Genomic DNA, 20,806 nt, shown 5'->3' with positions numbered 1-20,806 from the left:
GAAAAACGGCTCCGCTGACCGACATTGGGTGACGACAAGAGCCATCAGCAGTGCGGGCCGAGGGCGGTAAACTTCCTGTCGTGTATAACAAAGGGCCCCCGCTCCTCTCCCAGACCGCCATTACTCCAGTAGGAAGCACGGCGAAGAGGGGAGCACAGATCGTGCTCAAGGAGTGGCGGGCGATCCCAACCATTCCCGCTGCTCCCCGCCCCTCTTGGAGTGAGTGATGCTATTACGACAGTAACCGCACCGCTCACCATGTTCGGCATTATGCAATTTGACAGGCTTTGTGGATCCCAGGTGAAGAAATTTCGGCCAGGTGATGTAATTAAATGCCCCTAACCTTATCTAGGTCCGAGCGCTCACTTGCTATTACAGCGTTCGAGACGAACGCTGCCGCCCGAGCGACGACGAGCGACACCGATACAGCCGGACGAGCGACGCCGATACTCCAATATCGATTTCAATCTCGCCAACCCGATTTAATTAAGCGCAATGATGAAGCCAAAATGCAGTCTATTATAGAAGTCATCAATCATAGGACGAATGGAGGCCGTTCAGATGGCAGACTACGGGAGAAGATCGCACCACTGAGCTCGACCGGATATTGATGATCAGATCAATCCCTCAGACTGAAGACAGTCATTGATTCTACTGACCAGAAGTAGCCAATACGAACGCGCACCGCAAAGCTATGAATTGGCATAATCGTTGGCACCTTCTCACACGCAGACAGTAGCGGTGAGTTTAGCCGACAGGTTTATAACGTTATACCTACTGAAGTACGCCGTATATACCTACTTTCCGAAACGATTGAACTGATGTGAATTCTGAATCAGTGGAACGTTTTCATGTCGTGACTCCATCAAAAACATACTCATATATCTACCATTCATGACTCTAGCAAACTTGTTTAATACGAAGGTTCATAAAATGCTCCGGACTTGTTTCCCTTGTCCAGCAAATCATGTGAACGCCAGAGCGCAGAACAAACTTTTGCAATCGTTCCTGGAGCTCGAACACCGTTCTTTGTGTGTTATCGATGGGTGACTCGGATAAAACGAACCATAGTACGCGTCGGCAACATAGAATGGGAGAATATCTCTTGGTCCTACAGCCTCGTCACTCAGAGCTATCATAAAAGCCAAACCTTATTGGCAGGCGCTAGTACCCCAGCCTTTGTTGCACACCACACCAAGCGAGCGCAGGCCTAACTCGCTTTCCTATACGTACTGGCTTCAGATTTTAAACGGTCTCGGTGTCGCCCCTCTGCTGAAGTTATGTCATCTGATATTGCCCCGATAAAGTCACTACCGTCTCCGATTTGAGAATGAATGAATTTCCATTTAGCTAACGCTACCGCCGAGGGTGCGATTGTACTTTACGCACAACTCAACAAGAACAGCCCGCACTTATTTCGATCTCCGGATGAAAAGAAAAAAACATTTAAATCCACTGCGCTGCGAGGAGCGCTGATGATCGGAGTTGGAGTATCCGTGATCATATTGCCCACAGGTCTTGTTTCGCGAGATACCCAGATATATCCAGAGGCCTACCCAAACATACAGACAAAACTTTGCTGAACAATATCCTCGGTAAGTGTTGATAGATATATTTGGCAAAAACCATATTTCTGGAATGTTCGCTACAAACATCAATATACGACGTAAACAAAGCTAGTGGAAAAGACCACAGAAGGGACAGGCAGCCACCAAGACAGGCCGCCACGCACGAATCAACGCCACAGCTATGATTATCCATGACCTCTCTGTCACATGACAACTGAGTGCAACAGCGTGACCAGATCATTAAACAACATGCAATGACTACGAGACGCGCACTGTTTGCCAATGACAACTTCACAACCCACTGACAATGTATAGTTGAACGCTGAGGACGGGCCTAGCCGTGGTCAATACAGGAAGAGCTCGGCGATATCTGCCTTCCCTCCCCGCCAATTGGAATGGTCTAAACCGGACAATAAACACTGTTAGACCGCGGCTGGTTTGGAATGCTTTCGGTTTCGGTTTGTGCATGATCGCCGTTACCTATAATTCGTCTCGGACCAGCGCTGATGTCATGGGAGAAGTGCACAGTGACAACCGCCCTGAGGATAAAAACGATCGCTCAGAAAAGCGGCCCATTTCCACCAGCTCGTATCACAAGTCGGTCGGGTTCACATAGCGGCGTCCCCTGGGCCTGTGCCGCTCACAGGTTGGCCTTGTCACCCTTCCACTGGTAGGTGCCCGTGTACTTGAAGCCCATCCGTGCGCTGAGGTCGTCCGCCTCCTTTGGTCCCCGAGAGCCATATCTGAAACGAAAATGCGGTGTCAAAATGACTGGAAACGTGCCAGGCATATGTGCATCGTGCATGTTCATAGCCTGACTCAATTTAAATTCATAACAACAAAATGTGATCAACATTTTTTTCTTTTTTACTCAAGCCGTTTACACCAAACATAAAAGAAGCGAACATAAGTCAAGCTTGGAACAGCCGAGTCTCTGGTGAAGTTTCCTAGCACAACTGCTCGACAGATGTCGCCACTCACTTGTACTGAACGGGCGCCGGCTTCTCGTTCTCAATCTTGTGCAGCAGGGGCGTGAAGATGCGCCACGCCTCTGCCAGCTCGTCAGAGCGCACAAAGTGCATCTGGGAGCCGCAGAACACGTCCAGGATCAGACGCTCGTAGGCGTCCGGCAGCTTCACGTTCTGTGGACGAGACAGACACGCGGTCAGTTGAAGAAAGCTTCTTGGTACACATACATCATCAAAATCCAAAAGGTTGTCATTGGTAATGAAGAGATTGCAAATACTGTTTGCTTGTTAAACTCAGCACTTTTGCATAGAGATCTCGGACCACAAGACGTAAATTAGCCCGACTGGTCCGTGCCTATCCAGGTCTTTAGCCTCGATAATCGACATTTTCCGTTTATTAGGTGTTTAGTGGCTAGGCTATTGATAAGTACAGTCGTGAGGTTCATTCTATCGGCATATACCAGTGTTATAAACCAAGTCTAGCCAACCCTACATTAACGCTGCATGTGAAGCTAACTTACCTTGTATCTGGCGCCGTAGGTGAGGTCCAGCTCGGTTTCCTCCATGTCGAACGTCATGCCGGGCTTCTTGGTCATCATCTTGATGTAGACGGCCTCGCCGGGCTGGACGCGCATCACCAGCTCGTTGCGCTGACACTGGCCGCGGAAGATGTCACCCGGCACGTCCCGGTACTGGATGCGAACCTCCGCCTTACGCTCGTTCAGCGCTGTGGGTAGATAGGGGTAGAGTGACGGCAGGTGGTGCTTGGAGCTGCTCTCAGTCGGATCGGCACGCTAGGGTGAGCGGTAATTTAGGTGATGCTGATGACGTTCACGCTAGTGCCGAACTGATGAATGATTACAGCATAAATGAAAATACACAGTTGAGACCCAGCAAGACCACAGAAGAGCTGAAGTTAATAATTCAGCTCAGCAATATCAATAGATTTGTCAGATACCTATGTTTCATCAGTTTTATCTAACCTAAAAATCACACTCTGAGCCGGTGACCGAGGGAATACTGACCTTTTCCGCATCTCAGGATGAACGGCACTCCCTCCCAGCGCTCGTTGTCAATGTGCAGCGCCGCCGCCGCGAACGTCGGGGTCACGGAGCCCTGCGGTGGTCAGGGGGTACCGCAGGGTCAGATGTTTGGTGACACGGATAACACAGGTGCGGCATTACATGGCGTTGGTTCCGCCTGGTGGGCACTTTGAAACTCAGCGGGGTGAAACCGGATGGATGGAAGCCCTATGAAGTAAGTTAGGTTAACGTAGCGCCCATTATGCTCGCTTTGCGACCATCGTGATGACACTATGTGCTACGTGATATGAGTCGCCAAAATAAGGTCTGTAGGTAACCAAATAAAGCTTAATTCCGCGTGGAACGACCAATTACCCACGCCCGGCCCACGCCGCCGGTCCTTACCTTGGGCACGGTGGGGTCGTCCAGGTAGCCCAGCTTGGCGTCGCCCTCGCCCTGCGGGTCTCCGACGTACTGTCCCAGCACGACGTCCTTCATCTCCAGCTCCCGGGTGCACTTGAGCACCTTCACCTGAGAACGAGCAGGACGGGGTGGGGTCAGAGGCAGCTCAGTACACTACACAGCACATATTAACCTACCAGCACAAGCAAGACGGCTGATAGGGAAGGTGGAAAGAACATTAATGTTTAATACCAAGATTGAGATGACAGTCCGTGGTAGTGATACGCACCTTCTCGTCACGAATATCGTCGGCATTGGAGGAGCAGGGCTTCTCCATGGCTGCCAGACAGAGGATTTGCAACAAGTGGTTCTGCATAACGTCCCTGGAACACGAAAGACCAAATCATTCAGACAAGCCTGACCAGAGCAAAAAACGAAATAAATATCCACAGCTTATCATACATTTACAAAAGAAAAGCGAGCGATTCTATGATTGACGTTAAAATCCCTTCTATCAAGGATCCCTTGGTAGCTCACGAGCAGCGACAGCACCCACCTGATGATGCCGAACTCGTCGAAGTAGCCGCCGCGGCCCTGCGTGCCGAACGGCTCCTTGAAGCTGATGTTGACGCACGAGATGTGGTTGCGGTTCCACGTGGGACCGAAGATGACGTTACCAAACCTGTCGTCAGAGGGAGGTTGCGTCAAGATTCACTAGGTCATCGACGGCTGCAGAGTATAGATGGAATGGGCTGGAACTGGGCAAAGGGCGGTGGGGGACTAACGCGAAATCGGTCCTTGATATTTTAAGATGGAATGCAGCAACCAAGGTAAGAAATTCTTACCGAAACAGGCACATGAAAGAGCCCAGCAAGTCCGTAATACGACCCCTTCTGACCGATGGGTACCTTCACGTCCCACACCGATAGCAAATCCCTAGCTGACCTGAGCGTCATCAGGTTCTGCACCATCTCCTTGCCGAGGTAGTGATCGATCCGGTAGATCTCCTCCTCCTTGAACAGCGAGGCCAGGTGATTGGAGAGCTCGGCAGAGCTGGCCGCGTCGCGGCCGAACGGCTTCTCCACGATCACCCGCGTCCAGCCCCTGACGGAGAGAGCAGGGCTATAGTTGGTCTCTGATAGGGATGAGGTGAGGTGAAATACGGCATCGCTGTTCGTCCCGCTCCGCTCAAGCACTCGCGATTCATCCAGGTCACATAAGCACTCGGTCCATCAAACAGCTAAGGGCGCCTGCTCAGTAGCGCAGGCACTAGGCGCTCCTTACGCCTCCACCGGTACAGTATGTATGTGTACTATTTACGCCTCCACCGGTACAGTATGTATGTGTACTACTACAGACACCTGATCGACTTCACTGCCATCTGTCGGTAAAACGGAGTAACTGCGGCGCATTAGCCCAGCCTCAACGCTCCACGACTGCTGGCTAGTCCGGTGAAAGCACCGACATCTGGCGAGAGCCCATGTACTATCACGCCACGCAGAACCTGGGTGGCGCCACGCTAGGCTACCGCTACTATGACTTCTAACAACTGGAGCGTCTAGAGAAAGCGTCCGCGACGGACACACCAAATCGACGCCCTGCTGAGGGGCTGGGCCACTGCACCGCCCCGGGAGGCTGGTAGGGTGTGGCCGGAGCTTACGACAGTCGCCACGTGCCCCACGCTCTCTATCCATCCCGTGTAGAGCGATATGGCAAGAGCAGAAAATTGATAAAATGCCGCCTTGTTTCGTGCTTCCCCATGTGGGTGCAGATATTAAGGTGCTTTGGCTGATGCCAGACCCCCTTAAACGCGTTTTGTTCTTCGAATCATCTCGGTACTTACGACTGGCAAGGCACGGTACTTTTTCAGATACGAGTGCTAAGACATATGAAAAACCCAGCCCGGGACCATCCGGGACCACCCAGCCACCTTACTCACTTTTTGCCCATACACTTGGCCTTGATGTTGGATGTGACGGGCTGGAAGACGGACGGCGGCAGGGCCAGATAGAAGAGCCGGTTGGCGGCGGGGCCCGTCTCCAGGGCGGAGATGGCCGAGTCCAGGCCGGCGAACGCCGCCGGGTCGTCATAGCCCCCGGCCACGTACTGGTTCACCTTCCAGAACGCCTCGTAACGCTCCTCGTCATCGGGACGCACCTGGAAAGGGGGAGGGAAGGTTTAAGTAATCAGCTAGGGACAGTCAGACGCGAGGGGGATATTGGTTGGCGCGGACACAGCGATAAGTGATGAGAAAGCGACATTTTCGACATAAAACTAAGTAGACTGTGCCTTCGCAGCGCCCCCTTCCCTTCTTTTATGAACCTAGACCCTAAACACAAAGTATTCTATTCAAATTTGAAACTATGCCTCAAAGCGAATGAGAACTTACGAAACAAGCGTTATAAAAATGTATATCCTCATGAATTCTTGCAAGTTGACCTTGAGTGGTTGACAGCCAGACGCAGGCTCTTATATTTATTCGCATAACGTATACCAAATGCATGGTACAACAGAAAACAATGAACAATCACTGGTACAGTTGAGGGCGCTCTGCACGGTTTTCGATATAGCTCAAGGTCCCGCTCCCGCGAACAGCTAGCTCGTTTTACGCCCGGGAACGGCACCATCAGTTCCGCTGGAGCTCGTTAGACTTTCGCCCCGCTTCCACTCGGGTCGTTCCAATATGATGACCGAGACTGGCTGGGGGAGGGAGCAACGGTGGCAGCCTGCAAGTATGTAACCGAGACCGAATCACTGAACGCTGTATTACGTTGCTAGGAATGACAGAGATTATGCTTCAACTTTGCTGGATTAGTAATAGTCCTGGGCCCTGGCTACAAGACTTTTTGGAAATTACTTAGGTAAATGTCATTTAAGTCTAAAAGTAAATTATCATGATGCTATACATTATAGCAATGCTTTAGAAAAATGGGCTTGTTGAACTGCAGTATGCTTAGGCCCTCTTATACTACTTGATAACACTATAACACTGCTTGTTTGCTAGGGCCTGCTTTCCACCCAACCGGGGTATTTTTCAGCCGGTGACCACCACAGCAAAATCCAACACGAAAGCGCGGCAGGTTGAGCCCCCAGGCCACGGCACTAGCCGTGTCATCTCAGTTTGTCACGGTGACCGGCGGACCAGCGCGGCACTCGGGAGCGTTCTGACGAGCGCGCGAGGGGCGCAGAAGGTGCAAGTCACCGTCACCTAAGTGCCCGGCCCACTGATCGGTGACCTTCGGGCATGAGGCGACTACCATTGGGTACACAAGATGGAGGACGTTCACGTACAGCGCACGGACTGGGGAGGTGACTCCTCTACGACTCCAAAACCGATGAAACTTATAGGAATGAAATCGGGGGCCATCACAAATTTTCGGCTGAATTTTTCTTCGTCATGCCTAAAAATCAAATTTGGACCAATCAGAACCTGCCCGTGATCACCATGATCCGTGATCAATGTCCGCCTCACCTACCTTCATGTACTGGTGGCACTTGTCGCGGATCTCCTTGACCTGCAGCTTGGAGCGGGCGTAGCCGATGACGACCGTGTTCTCTGGCAGCAGCTTGTCGCGGTACAGCCACCAGATGGTCGGGTAGATCTTCTTCTTGGCCAGGTCGCCCTGGTGGAGGAGAGAGAATGTCAGAGTGGAGTGGATGGCAAGCGAAGATTTACACGTAGGGGTGCAAACACAACCTGTGAAACATCCCATATATCGAAAAATATATGTCAAAACCGCTAAATGCCTATACTCTGGACAGACGTATGGACAAAAACAAATTATCATATCACATCATGGGGTTACGACCATTAGTCAAAGTAGTGACAGTGGAAAAACAAGGCCGCTTATTTTCTTTTCTAGTGTCAGTGTTGCGCAATATGTTTAAATACGGCTGATCTAGATATAGTGTACCTAGGGGTGCTGTAAACCGCATACCAGACCGGGGTATTACTGCTGCAGCTGATGAGGCAACCTGACCAGGTATGTCAGTAGTAACAGGGGTGGGTCAGATTAACAGCAGCCGGAGCCGCACCTCTGGCCATCCATCGCCCCCCCCCCCCCCTGCTCCACTCTCACTGAAGGTAGGACATAACCGGGGCGGGTGGGGCCCGGCTACATCCATGTCACGCATGTAAATCGGCGGTAATGGCGACCTCACGCCCGCTCACAGACATCTGATCAATCCATGTGTGCCGTCAAAGGGCGGTCAAACAGCTCCAGTCAAACCCATCGGCCCAATTTCGCCCACCTCACTCTAGTCATATTGTTATTCAGAGCGGAAATAACTCTGGCGGAGAGAGCGTGGTTGACGGGACAATGCACCTTAGCAGCACAAGGGTGGATTGTTTTAACCGGTCCGGGGTTTTCGATAACGCTAGCTTGGAATCCAGTCCTGTCGCTGCCTCTATAATCAAGAAATAGAGTCCTTCTTCCCGTAACCCCGTTGACCGTCTCTACTTGTTGATCGAGTCTGAGGGTGTGCTATCCCGAGGAGAGTAGAAATCTGCTGTCGTTCAACTCTCGTTCACTTGGGCACATTCCTATTATCGATTATTAATTAGCATTTGACGTTAATCGTTGATGTCATCAATAGATGACATTAGATAGTAGAGAGTACTCGTTCAAGTGTCCTATTAAACAGCGGTAGAGCCAGAGACACTGTCAGTTAGCATGCTGCTGACTGGTCTGTTTGGTGCTAAATGTTCAGGCAGGGTAGACTTGACAAACAACACCCGAATTTCAGGGGCCCACCGGCCGACTCTTGCAAGTTGCAAGCGTGCGCCACCCTCTGCAAATTTAGGCTTCCCTGCAAGATACCGCAGCGTGCGGGTCAGGCAGAGTACGGGAGGCACCCGTGTCCTCCTCTCCTCCATCCAGCTGCCGAGCTGAACTGCGCCAGCGGGTCAAACAATATTCATTTAAAGTTACTGTGGTCGTAAAATAACCGAGAGACCATTCCACTAAGATTTGATGAGATTATCTTGTACCGTAAGCGATAAGGTAAATGTTACTCCATGCAACATTACACATCACACTAAGTTCATAAAAAGCCAGTTCGGGCGAAGCGCCCTTTCCCGTCCCGAGGCTGCGCGTTATTACCGATCACGATACAATGAGGCTCATTGGATTACACAACAGATCAGCGAGCACCGTTCATGGTAATGGATTACCTACGTGAGCTACATGCGCTGGTTCGTAACGGCTTACGGTGTTTCATGAACGCGCTCTTCCAAGCTAACTGCAATGCAACTTGCTGTAGCACAAAGCAATAATATGCTTTGCACTGTGGCGCCTTGTAATGACCTGTGAAAATGGATGTCATCGTCCGCCCCCACAGTCTCATATTTTCACGCTATGAAACACACCCCATCGGGATAGCGTTTATACCACTAACACGTCTGAAGACTTCCCACAAGGTAAATTACTACTTGAACAATGTCCACTCATCATACGACACGGTGCCTCGGGGCTCGAGGGTTCCCTATGCAAACGTACCGATGCGCCGAGGATGACAAACACGTGTGGCACGGTGCGTCCAAACTCCTTTTCGCCTGCCAAACTCTCACGGAAGATCTCGAGCGTCGACTCCGGCGCTGCAACAAAGGTGTACGAGCGTTAGACAGTGGAACACGACACATGTAACGATTTACCCACACCGGTCTTGCACACAATCACGCACTGGCAATCATGGGACATATGCACTCGTCTGGTTGGGGCGGGGGTTTATGAGCGATGTGGTACATATGACGAAAGAGGAGCACGTAAGTCATTGATAGGTGTGAGCCGTGGCCCTTGTGCATTGAAAAGGAACCAATAGTGCCACAGTGACAGAGAGCACACCATCCCATTTCGATGTTTAGCATGGCCTGACATTCGTTGCCTGAAACTTGCTCTAGGGCAGTATTTGCACGATCATATTCATGTCAATACAACCGCTGCACATCAAGATACATCCGTTGCAAGCGATATATCGTTTATTTTTTCGTTCGACGACGAAAGTTTACCACCTTATTTGAGCCAACGTGGCGGTATGTAGCCAGTATAACTAAACATAAGAACATCACGCTCGCTGGCCGTGATGGGCTGTTCGCCAGTTGCGAGGCGAGTCTCTCGTCTGTTGAGTCACGATGAGAGGCGCAGTGTTTGTGTCACGAACCAGCATCGCTTAAAGCTACGGATGGAGAATAGAATGAGCCGTTCCAGCCTGAACAGAAATGCATCACCACCTGGTTAGGACAAACCTATTTTGGTGCTACATTTTTTTCTTTTTGAAAAAAAAAAAAAATATTTTGATTTTGACATGATCATACTGAGAAGTTTCTGCATTAAAATAAATATGAGGCAACTTTCATTCCATATTTTTGAAGCAGGTTCGAGCACAGCAGCCTGCCTGTACTTTTATAAACACATGATATATCGCTGATCTCAGTGGCTCCAATTCACAGTTTCCATGCGGCACAACCACCAGACAAGCAAAAACACGGTGGTCCATCAGCCTTGGCCGCCGGCGGAGGTGTTTTTACGTCCAACGCAGGCATATGGGTTCCCAACTGCGGTCCGAGCTCAGCCTCATACTGTCACGCATGGACCCTTGGTGTCAGCCCAGGGTCACAGCCGCCTGACCAGAGGTCATCGGTCCAAGAAAAGGCGAATACTTCGCTAGCACGCCTGTTCGAAATAAGTGGATCAACGCTCTCGCGTTGCATTCAGCCGAGGCCGAAATTTATGCGCTTGCACCACAGGCACGTTCACAGAACAGTCACAAATGCTCACGGATGTCACGAACACGACCTTTTGGGCTCCTCGGGTCGGCCGTAAATTTCCCTAAGAGACACACGGGGTGAGGGGAGCTGGGACAGCGTGAGACTGTGGCAGGCAGGTCAGGATATCCACCGGATATGCTTCTGACTCGACTCGGCAACAGCCGCCAAGCCCCAAGCGCGCAGCACCGGCGATCATAACACATAGGAAAGCAAAACAGGAAAAGTATGTGCAGTTATTTTACAGGTTGTACGACAAATCGCACCGGAGCTGGCAAAGCCGCGTAACAATGCGGGCGGGGAGGGCATTATGCTGGTGATATAACCGGTTTTAAATATCAGCTGGACCTCAGATATCCGTGGAGCATGGTGCTCGACATTGCATGTTTATTATTTATATATGCCAACAGGACTTTCCATGGCTATGAGTAATGAGAAACCTTTTAAAGTCACACAACGGAGAATACAAAGCAGTGCAATCATGAATATGGTAAAGTTACAACGTCGGAAATAGGCAGGTACGAGTAAAATTGTTAACCGTTAATTAGCCTAAATAAACCGTACACACATAAATAACCGTTGAATAATACCTAACCGTTGAATAATACCTAACCGTTAAATAATAAAAACGTTAACCGCTTAAAAAAGTGAAAATTAGGTAAAAGCTTGCTTTTTATAATCCGTTGGTCAAAGTAATATTTTCCCGATATTTTATCTTTAAAAGTAGGCATCGGCTGCGTTTTTACAAAATTTAAAATTGACATCCCTGGTGCCTGACTTTCAGACAGCGAACCAGGCACCAGTCACGGCGGCAGAGCGCCTGCTGAGCTAATGCTATAATAATTGGACGTCCGACATCTTACTGATCGATCGAGCTTGCTACTGAGACTAATTGAATTACCTTAGAGGTTTGGAGAGCTGATGTCTTCTAATCATCCATGACGATGAAACGAGTAAAGTAAGAAGTAGAACAGAGGAAGTTTTACTTTCTGTCCAGAACTAGTTTCGAAATGTCAAACGTAAAATGACTCATTTGCCTCTAAGTTTAATCCTACGGGATGTATTAGCGGCCTTTGACCGAGGCCCTGTTGATCGATAGGTTATTTCGGTACATGGCCGGGCTCGTTAAACGGCCGCTAACGATGAATTGCCGTTTTACGGGCCATGTGGAGAGATAGGGCAGGTCATGTGTGTATAGCCCGAGCCGCGGTCGCCGGTCCATCTACACCAATGGCTCCACTCACCCTCCACTCGAGAGTGGGCTTAGCGTAGCTCGGCAGGAGCAAATACTGCCGCCAAATCAGATGAGTCACTGGCTGCACTGTAATTTGCTCGGTCACGGCGGGCGCCGGCACACATCACGGAGACGTGCAGGAAATCGATACTTTAACGCATGTTTAAAACAAGCGGCAATGCAGGACGGCATGTTTCCTGTTTTAATTCATTATTATGTAGCCTAAGTACCTGCATGAAGATTTGGCGAAGAATGAGGGAGAGGTGTAGTAATCTTTGTATGCCGTACCACGTGTCTATTCTAGCAGTCAGAGAGCTGTTTCCGTTCGACTTGTTGTAAGGTTTCACCTTCTTGGGTTTTGCCAAGCAGCTCCGATCCATTTCTAAGTCGGGCCGTCGGCCGCTTGGAAAACAACTTTCCTGTGGTGTTATTCTGCATTCAAACAAAGAGACCAGCCGGAGGTGCACTTGTTCGGCTTCTTGTATCGATTATGCCTTCAAGAACAAGTGACGGTCAAGTTAGCTCCGTCAAGTTGCTAGCCATCGAGCCGATGAGCTTGTTACTGAGCTGTGATCACTCTACTGTTTCACCAAATACCAATCACTCACGCTATGAATGTGTGTGGACTGTGGCTGATTGTCTGCTCACGGTCGGCCGAATACTGATGCTCTGCTGTCTGTCCGGTGGCTGTGGGCTGGCACGTATCAGGCCACATCTGACATCGCGCCGCGCCTGCATCCCATGGGCAGTCACATCGGGACCCCTGTCTCCTGATGGGACTCAATTTAGTGCTCTCGTCCAGCCGCGCAGTGCCCTCACAGCTGCTCGCACCAGCTGTGAAGCAGCGCCGGCCATCATGTCGCCTTCTAGTATGCGCATTTAGATGCGGCGAGCGTGAAACAAACAGGCTACAGGTGAGGCCGGCCCATTCCGGTTGCGTTCTGGTCGAGTCGTCGGATCACTTCGGCAGAACCCCTGTTGCAACAGGTGCTGGTTTAGACATTCTGGTCCCGGCTTACCAAACAATAGAATCCGCTGGTGGAGTAAGACGGTCTGTAAGGGTGCTCTTGGTCACGAGCGTTACAGTGACTCACATTGTTTGCGTCACCGAGTTGTTTATCCTCAAACACGGACGCTGGTGAAAAGTAGGCACAAATTGTCAATTTAAAACCACTGTGACGCCCAGAATGTCCATAAAATAACCGAAACTGCACCGCGTATGACCACACATTCATCTCCACCCGACAGCTCAGTCTGTCCGTGCAACCGACGTCGGAGGAAGACGCATTGGTGTTTGCGTTTCCGACCGGGCGCAGCACTGAAATACCGCCCCGTTCATATCCATTATCCAGGCCGGCTCTCTGAAGCTAAAAAATCTTAGAGGACCCAGGTGTGAAGGAATGGACTGGGACAGAACTGTTTTAAAGAATGCGACAGAATGCATACATGCCGGTATGCTGTGAAGATGCGCATTGCGCGGCCTCTTGCTATCGACTTACGTAAGACTTTGGCATACCTTTACTGTCAGTGTGCGTTGGTTTGGTAGAGATACCTCACTGTCAACGGTGCGGCGACGCGGCCCTTAGAAACGTGAGTGAGTAAATATACAACCGCTACAATCCGATACCTACCTATCAGAGTAACTCTGACTCCCATTCTGGCCGATTCCTTTTCGTCAAGCAATAGTTACGAAAATTATGATCGTCTTCCAGAGATGTGTGTCACTTTCCGTCCCGCCTCTTACCCTTGGGTGTACCGCTGTTTGCCATGTCTGCACCGGTGTAAGTTCCACGCTATCGCAGCACGACGCTCCCCGACCCGCCGCTCGGCCTCGACTGACGGACGGGACGGACCGGCACTCGCAGCTCGAACCACAGCGTCACAGTCACGTGACTCAGCAGACACACACCGAGCGGCGCCACCGGTCCGGTCACGTGACCCGCCGGATGAAGGAGTGGTTCCGCGGTCAGAGTCGGAGTCGGCGCGGACCGGCGACGATAGGCGATAATACAGGAAGGACAGGCGCGGGGGCGGGCCTGCGGCGGCGGCACAGCCGAAGATTGTGATAGAGAAGTCTTCTCGAGAAGTTTCAATCAAAGTTCCATGGATTGTTGCCCTCCTTTCTGGCATTCTTCGATTGTCGCCTTGCCATGGATTGTTGCCCTCCTTCCTCGCATTCTTCGATTGTCGGCTGTCGCCGCCGGCATAAGGGATTATACGATGGAGCTCCTTGACTCTGGTGGCTATCAGCAATAGGTAAGGTAACTCAGGGTAGAGTTTAACAGTAACAGCTCCAAAACTCCCCTCCCCGGCAATTCGGCATCCACCACTAGACCCTGACCGCTGCTTCATATGCCGCGTTTAGCACGCTCTTCGTTCTGCAGGGAGTTGGAAATTCGATCTCCTCTAGCCGCCCAAACTGTCCTGGCGCTGCTACCGGTCCTGACAGCGGTGTGAGCTTGAGTCGGATATGGACGGATATGGTCCGACATCCGGCCGGTTTAGTAATAATATGCAGACAACGTCGTACTCGCTGCTCTCCAGTCTCCATTGTCGCACGTGCCGCGCCTGTGGCCATGTTTGCAGTCTATAGGTGGATTTAAACGGCCGGCGCTATGGTCAAGGCATTGATGTGTGAGGAGAGCACTGAGCAGGATGGTGCAGCCAGAAGATGCTACTAGACAGACACCGCACTGGTCAACACGAAGCAAAAGGTGGTCTCGTCTACGAGCTGGCAATGCGTCGACAAACGGCACTGCCCTTGGTCGACGAGCATAACTGTCACTGGTCGAAGAGCGACACTGATCGACGAGTGGCACTTACCGCAGTTCCGACGTGCCGGTGCGACGAAAGAGAAAGTGGCGTTCCGGCCGACCGGCCCGGTGGTCGCTAATGAACGCGGGAACAGCTGGGACGGCGGCGCACAGGCGACAGTGGAACAGTGGGACGGTAAGGACGGGCTGGTGGGACTGTGGGAGGCTGTGAAACTGTAGGACGGGTAATTTAATTTGTGAGGCTGGCTGGTGAGACTTGACTATGAGGACGGGCTACGCGTGAAGGGCTACACGGGCTAGAGTGTGAATTTATAACGGTAGACAGTCTGGGATGGGACTGTTGGGCGGATCGCACTCGCAGTACGCACACATTATCAAGCATATCTTCCCTAATGTCGTTCATGAATCATGATTCTTGTTGACAAGATCTGTAATCTTATATGAGACCAGTGGATCTCTCGAAAAAAGTCATGCCTTTCTGGTATGCATGTCAGGTCTTGGGCTATCTACACGATAACTAGCTCGATATATAGCCCCACTAACAGCAGCGGTGAATCGTAAATTGCAGGATAGCAATCGCACCTTACAACAATCATAAACCGTATCGATAATCTACAGGACTTCACATCAGTATTCCAAAGTTCCGATTCCGGAGTTATTTTTAGAGCGATGATCATACAATATTCCAGATCAAGACCCCATACGATCAGATATCTAGTATCTACCATATCCGTGCAGAGATAGTGGAAAAGACCACCGTGAAACATAGCAGACTGCCCTGTCTCGCAAGGAACACTCGCAAGGAATACCGGTGCCAAACTAACAAACGTCTCATTCCCTCATTCCATTCCGCCTGTAGAGAAAGCAGTGTGCTGACAGCGGCCAGCGGGGCGTCCGGCCCACTAGCAGGCAGCGCCCCACCCACGCCCCAGTATTGAGGCCACCCTGTTCAGGGCGCCAGTTGACCCGGGACCCCGGTGACCCAATAACTCCCCTGACCTTTGACCCGACACGCGCCGGGTGTGAACGAGGAAACCCAACAAGACCGCGGCGCGGTTCACGATTCATCTGCCGAGGAAGTATGTTGGGCTAATGAGCTGCGCAGCGAGCAACACGGCATACATTTTCTGGGTAGGTGAGAAAGGTGAATACAATCTTTTCTGGGATTAAATTATTCCGATGCAATGTGAACCAGCATGCAAAGCACCTGCTGTTTTCTCCCAATCTACTTTTAAACTACCAAAGTTGGCCTAGGCCTCAGGGAGAAACATTCATCCTCGCTTGAGAGTGGGGCAAGTAAAGGGAAAATCCGATTCACTACAGCAGTGCCCCAGCCAGTGAAGCGGTTTGGTTTCGTCCGCCCTCGAAGCATATACATTTGATCTGACTACGAGGCTGGCCATTGGCAGAAACAATTCCGTTAACTCCTCAGACGATGGTAAGATTTACTAATGATGTGTGCACTGTGCAGCATGAGCTAGGGAGGCCCACTGAGGTTGTTTTACGAGCCACACGGCACGCCGTCGCACCCGCCGCCGACCAGCTCCCTGGGTTTCCGGGAAGACGGGGACTGGAGGGATTTCCTTGCCGTCAGTACGGACTGTGTATGACCGTGACGCAGGGGACGGCAAGTCTCCACGTCACCGCCCGGGGCCCCTGAGCAAACTGAGGCGAGCCAAGAGTCACCTTCGCACGGATAAGCACCGACCATTTCGCTTTTTCCACATTCTTATCAAATTCAACACGTTTGCCTCAGACTATTTGATCGTGCGCTGATAACTAAAATGAACTGATAAAAAGAAGGCAGTCGTCACTGTAGAGATTGAAGACTCGTATGGTTTCCGTCAAGCGGCCATTACTGTGAGTGACGATGCAATTAACACCATGTTATGATGTTACAAACGGTGCGGTCACAGGAAAGTGCCTAATGACGCAAGCGCAGTCACCGTTCTCATCAGCTAGGGGCGTAACCACGATTCTGAAGTCGCCATAAGGTGTACCACGAGGCCAGTCGAGAGAGGCAAGGATTCGGTAGGGGAAGGAGAGAGAAACGGAATGAATAGTGGTTAAACGTTCATTCTTCATACGTCTCGGCTCCTTTTTTTAGAATTGGTTGGAATATAGCTTCAAAATCAAGGCAAAGCATGCATCGGCGATCACATTGCTACTGTTCTCATGCCTATAGGAGCTAGGAAATTCACAGCAAAACTGATCTTATCGCTTATCTCGATCTGCCGTGTAAACACGGTACAGTAGGTAAGCGTACAGTAGGTATAAGGCAAGCTATCACAGTTTGACGACGGCCAAGGTCCGTCGTCGCCGTCGTCGTCAAAGTCCAACGACGGCCGAGTTCCGATTTGGCCCAGAATGCCTGCCTTCAAACAAGCTTTACTTATTTATAGTCACCGTGACTTTATGTACTAAGAACGTTCCCAATTACTTGCACCGAAAGTAGCTGGGGACCGGTCTTCAACGACCCCGTGTTTGTTTTCTCGACTTTCGAGACACTCTACCCGACGGAATCGTGGCCCAGCCACAGCCCACAGTCGCACCCGCCCCGCCGACTCACTCATGGCCACCTCCTCCCAGAACTTGCGCAGCCTCTTGGTGAGCTCCTTGCTCGTCTCGGGCCTCGTTTCGGCCATGCTTCCAGCCTCAGTCGCCTCTCGTCACACTCCAGCACACGGGCACAGCCGGCGATAAACTGCCGGCCGGCTATCTAGGTCGGCTGACCTTCGCCTCCCCCGCCACCGGTGCAGACGCCAGAGCCGTCTGGTGGCCGACCGGCGCCACGTTGCACCGCAACGGACCGACTGACCACTCGAGTGACCACTGACCGTGCACCGCGAGACGAGGGCAAATAAAATAACAAGGTAGCACGGATGCCTATCGACTTCCATCATTGGGTTCATATTCGTAATAATGTCACACCTTACTGAAACGAGCTCCAAACCCCGTTTATCCTTTTTTACTTTTGGTCGATAAAATCACCCTTAAAATTATCCTAAGGGCGCAACGCATCATTCCGCATCATTCCAACGCCCCAGAACGTTTCTGACAATGATAACCATGTTCTTACAACTGCAACCCAATGACCTTGCACTCAACAATCCCAGGAGTAAGAAAAACGAGACAAAGTGGGAAAGAGTAGCGCAAAAAGTGGGCACGCCACGGGCATCCGTCCACGGAACTATAGGTATTTGGTTCGGCTCTGATGAGCGGCTTTCACTCGCCTGGAGCCATCACGTCAGCTGCCACGCACCGGTGGAGACGAGGCGGGAACGGCGCAGTCGCTACCGGGACGGACGGGGTGATGACATAGGACGGGAAACGGACGGATGGGGCCGATGGGACGGACGGGTGGCGACAAGGGACGGGACGGGAAGGAAAGGACGGGACGCGACTGACGGGACAGGTGGACGGACGGGAAAGGATAGATGAACGGACGAGCGGGAGGGACAGACGGATTGGACGCACTGATACACGGAACGGAACAACTGGGCTGAAGAAGGATGAAACTTTGGGGTGCCCTACGGGTAAGGACGTGTACGAAATTTAAACATACCTCGGACAGTGTTCGATGTAGGGACTGAGCACCAGCCTGGGATGGTTAATTTAAAATTAGGCAGTGCAGTAAAAAGTACTCACCACGGACGGTGTCTGTTGTCGGCACTCGGGACTCGGGACTCACCTCAGATTGTGTTTGATATTTATCAGAACTCGAAACTCACCTAGCGGTGTCTGATATCGTAACTCGAAACTCACCTCGGATGGTGTCGCTCGAAGGAGTCACGCCCGCCATGGTGTTGTTGTTGTTGTTGATAGAGGTGACGGCCGGTGTCTGGGGCCGCGAAGAGCCCGACTGCAGGCAGCTGGGTACAGACCCCAGCTTAGAGCCCTAGGGTTCACCTGAGGACACGAGACACAGGTCAGCGCAGTCATGTGGCTCGCTTGTGAAAAAAATCCGTAAGTATGCATACTGATATTTTTTCAGTAATCGTACAAGACCGTTTCGGACTAATAAGCACATTCTACAAGCCCTAGTTTGTCGCTCAGGGGAACAAACAGCCAGGGAACCCACTACCCAGCACCTGTTGCTCAAAGGCTCTTCCAAGGATCCACCTTCACCGTGTGGCGCCACGCACCACAGTCACGCACTTACGCACCAAACAACACCGGTTCGAGCTACACGCAACACCGCGGCCACGAGCTGCCGCGTCACGGTACACCGGTGGCCGACCACCGACTGCGGTGGACCGACGTAGGCGTAACTCTCGCCACGCGGCTGGCTGGAGCTCGGCCTCACGCACGGATAGACGGATCGAAGCTGTTCCACGGACGGACAGACGGACGGACGGACGGACGGCGATATTTACGGAGACGATTGCAGGGACCTCGGACTGACGGTTGTACAAGAGGACGATGGTTGCACAGACAGATAGGCAATTGACAACGGACACACATCCATCTAGGAAGACAGACGGTTGAACGGACGAACAGACGAACGGTCGCAAACACAGACACAGTCTGTGTTTGTCAGTCTCGTGACAAACACAGACTGACTACAACAAAAACTGACAGTCTTTAAAACTCACAAACAGTGCAGGCGGTGGATGTGTAGCGAGTGTTACTGGGCTTTGCGCGTTACCACCATCACAGCACCGCCGGGTCGTGGGAGGCGTCACGCTGTACCCACCGTGACGCGCTCTGTCGCGTCACGCCACCAAGTGGCGTCACGCTAAGGAGTGACGTCATCGACACACGTGACGCCATCGCTCTGGCCCGTTACAACAGCCCCACTCCACTTCCAGCCTCCGCTCCATGCACATATATGTTGGGATGAACGAGAGAAAGTATAACACCATGAGCATGGGCGCTGCAAATGCAGGCTCTGATCTAACGGTGCATTTGGTGCAGCCTAATGCATTAGTAGATATGCCCCTAGCTGACACGAATCACGATCACGATTCTCGTGAATACATCGATCTACCATACCGTGGCCACCTTCACTAATCAAGCTGACATCGATGGATCCACTGGCACACATACCTTATGTCTCCTAAGATCCCGTTCACCGTGGCACCGCTCCCTCCGCCCTCCCCCTGCGCTGTCCCGACTGACACTGTCCGGCGGTGTTTGGCCGCCTCGGTCCAGGTCCCCGGCCCTGAGCGTGGTCACGGATCGATTCGGAGCACCGGGCTGCCCCCAACCGCGGCCGGCCAGCGGGGAACTCAGTAGTGGTGGCAACGAAATACATCAATGATCGGCCGAACCGGTGCATATGCACCACGACGCAACAGGGCCAGAATGAACTGGTTTTATCACAGACTTCTGTATACACAGAAGTCTGTGGTTATATATTTTGAACCCACGGGGATGAAAACTTAGTTCGCGTACAGCGGGGCTTCATAATCGGGGTAATATCTACTGACAGATGGTACTCTATTTTTGGCAGGCATTCCCACGTTGTGTGTAGTGGTCGAAAATTGGATAATTTGCCGTCAGTACCCACCTAATTCGCAAGTATCCAGGGGCCCTGTTTCACAGGTGATAGCAGCACGCTGCTTTTACACGTGTCAAATTGGGTTTCCATGGAAACATCAACAGGCCCATTGCTCCAACACTACCACAAGTGTGACGTCAGCTCGCGCAATTTGATAGCAGCGTGGTAGCAGCGCCCCGTGAAACACCGCCAGGGTTTCAAATAGATGGTAGAACAGACTGAATGTTTCTTGAGCTCAATGTCGGAAACGTGTTTCAGGGATGTTTCAAAGCAAAGCTGAAGTATACATCGATGATAATGGACCTCCTCGGTGTTCAGAGACAGATCAAACAACACTTTGATGGTTGCAAATGAAGCTGGCACCACAGGTGATCAGGAAAAGCGACGATATTAAATTATACAACGATAGGAACTTACTTAGTAACAAAAGAGTCACAGTTCTGTGCATTTATTATATCTGCATTGACCATTGTAAAACAACTAGTGACAACAAATAAGCTTATTATCAATGCTAGCCTATGTACTATTGGCAAACATAAAGTATGGCACTGTTAAGTCAGGAACCACTGCTA

The 20,806-nt window shown here is 51.3% G+C and overlaps 1 protein-coding gene across 5 annotated transcripts in view; it reads right to left on the bottom strand.

The window, feature by feature from the left end:
* Nucleotides 1-1,596: 1,596 nt before the first annotated feature.
* The window catches only part of LOC122385923 (glucose-6-phosphate 1-dehydrogenase-like), a 33,365-nt gene continuing 14,155 nt past the window's right edge, over nt 1,597-20,806 (bottom strand). For 2 of the 5 annotated variants that reach the window (XM_043374622.1, XM_043374603.1), the window contains exons 2-13: nt 18,497-18,640; nt 9,459-9,556; nt 7,437-7,583; nt 5,900-6,117; nt 4,906-5,064; nt 4,517-4,642; nt 4,250-4,343; nt 3,964-4,089; nt 3,562-3,652; nt 3,058-3,263; nt 2,550-2,710; nt 1,597-2,311 (exon numbers count right to left, since the gene is read on the bottom strand). In XM_043374622.1, coding sequence (XP_043230557.1) covers nt 2,209-2,311; nt 2,550-2,710; nt 3,058-3,263; nt 3,562-3,652; nt 3,964-4,089; nt 4,250-4,343; nt 4,517-4,642; nt 4,906-5,064; nt 5,900-6,117; nt 7,437-7,583; nt 9,459-9,556; nt 18,497-18,533 — 1,566 coding nt within the window. In that variant the 5' untranslated portion in view covers nt 18,534-18,640 and the 3' untranslated portion in view covers nt 1,597-2,208. Of the gene's footprint in view, nt 2,312-2,549; nt 2,711-3,057; nt 3,264-3,561; nt 3,653-3,963; nt 4,090-4,249; nt 4,344-4,516; nt 4,643-4,905; nt 5,065-5,899; nt 6,118-7,436; nt 7,584-9,458; nt 9,557-13,701; nt 13,840-17,300; nt 17,488-18,496; nt 18,641-19,780; nt 19,856-20,806 lie in introns of those variants that run through there. The other 3 variants (XM_043374613.1, XM_043374594.1, XM_043374632.1) reach the window with 3 other exon arrangements.

This window comes from Amphibalanus amphitrite, unplaced genomic scaffold (genome assembly GCF_019059575.1).
Source record: "Amphibalanus amphitrite isolate SeventyFive unplaced genomic scaffold, NRLGWU_Aamphi_draft 000015F_arrow, whole genome shotgun sequence".
Lineage (NCBI taxonomy): Eukaryota > Metazoa > Arthropoda > Thecostraca > Balanomorpha > Balanidae > Amphibalanus > Amphibalanus amphitrite.
This window is presented reverse-complemented; position numbering and strand designations above follow the sequence as displayed.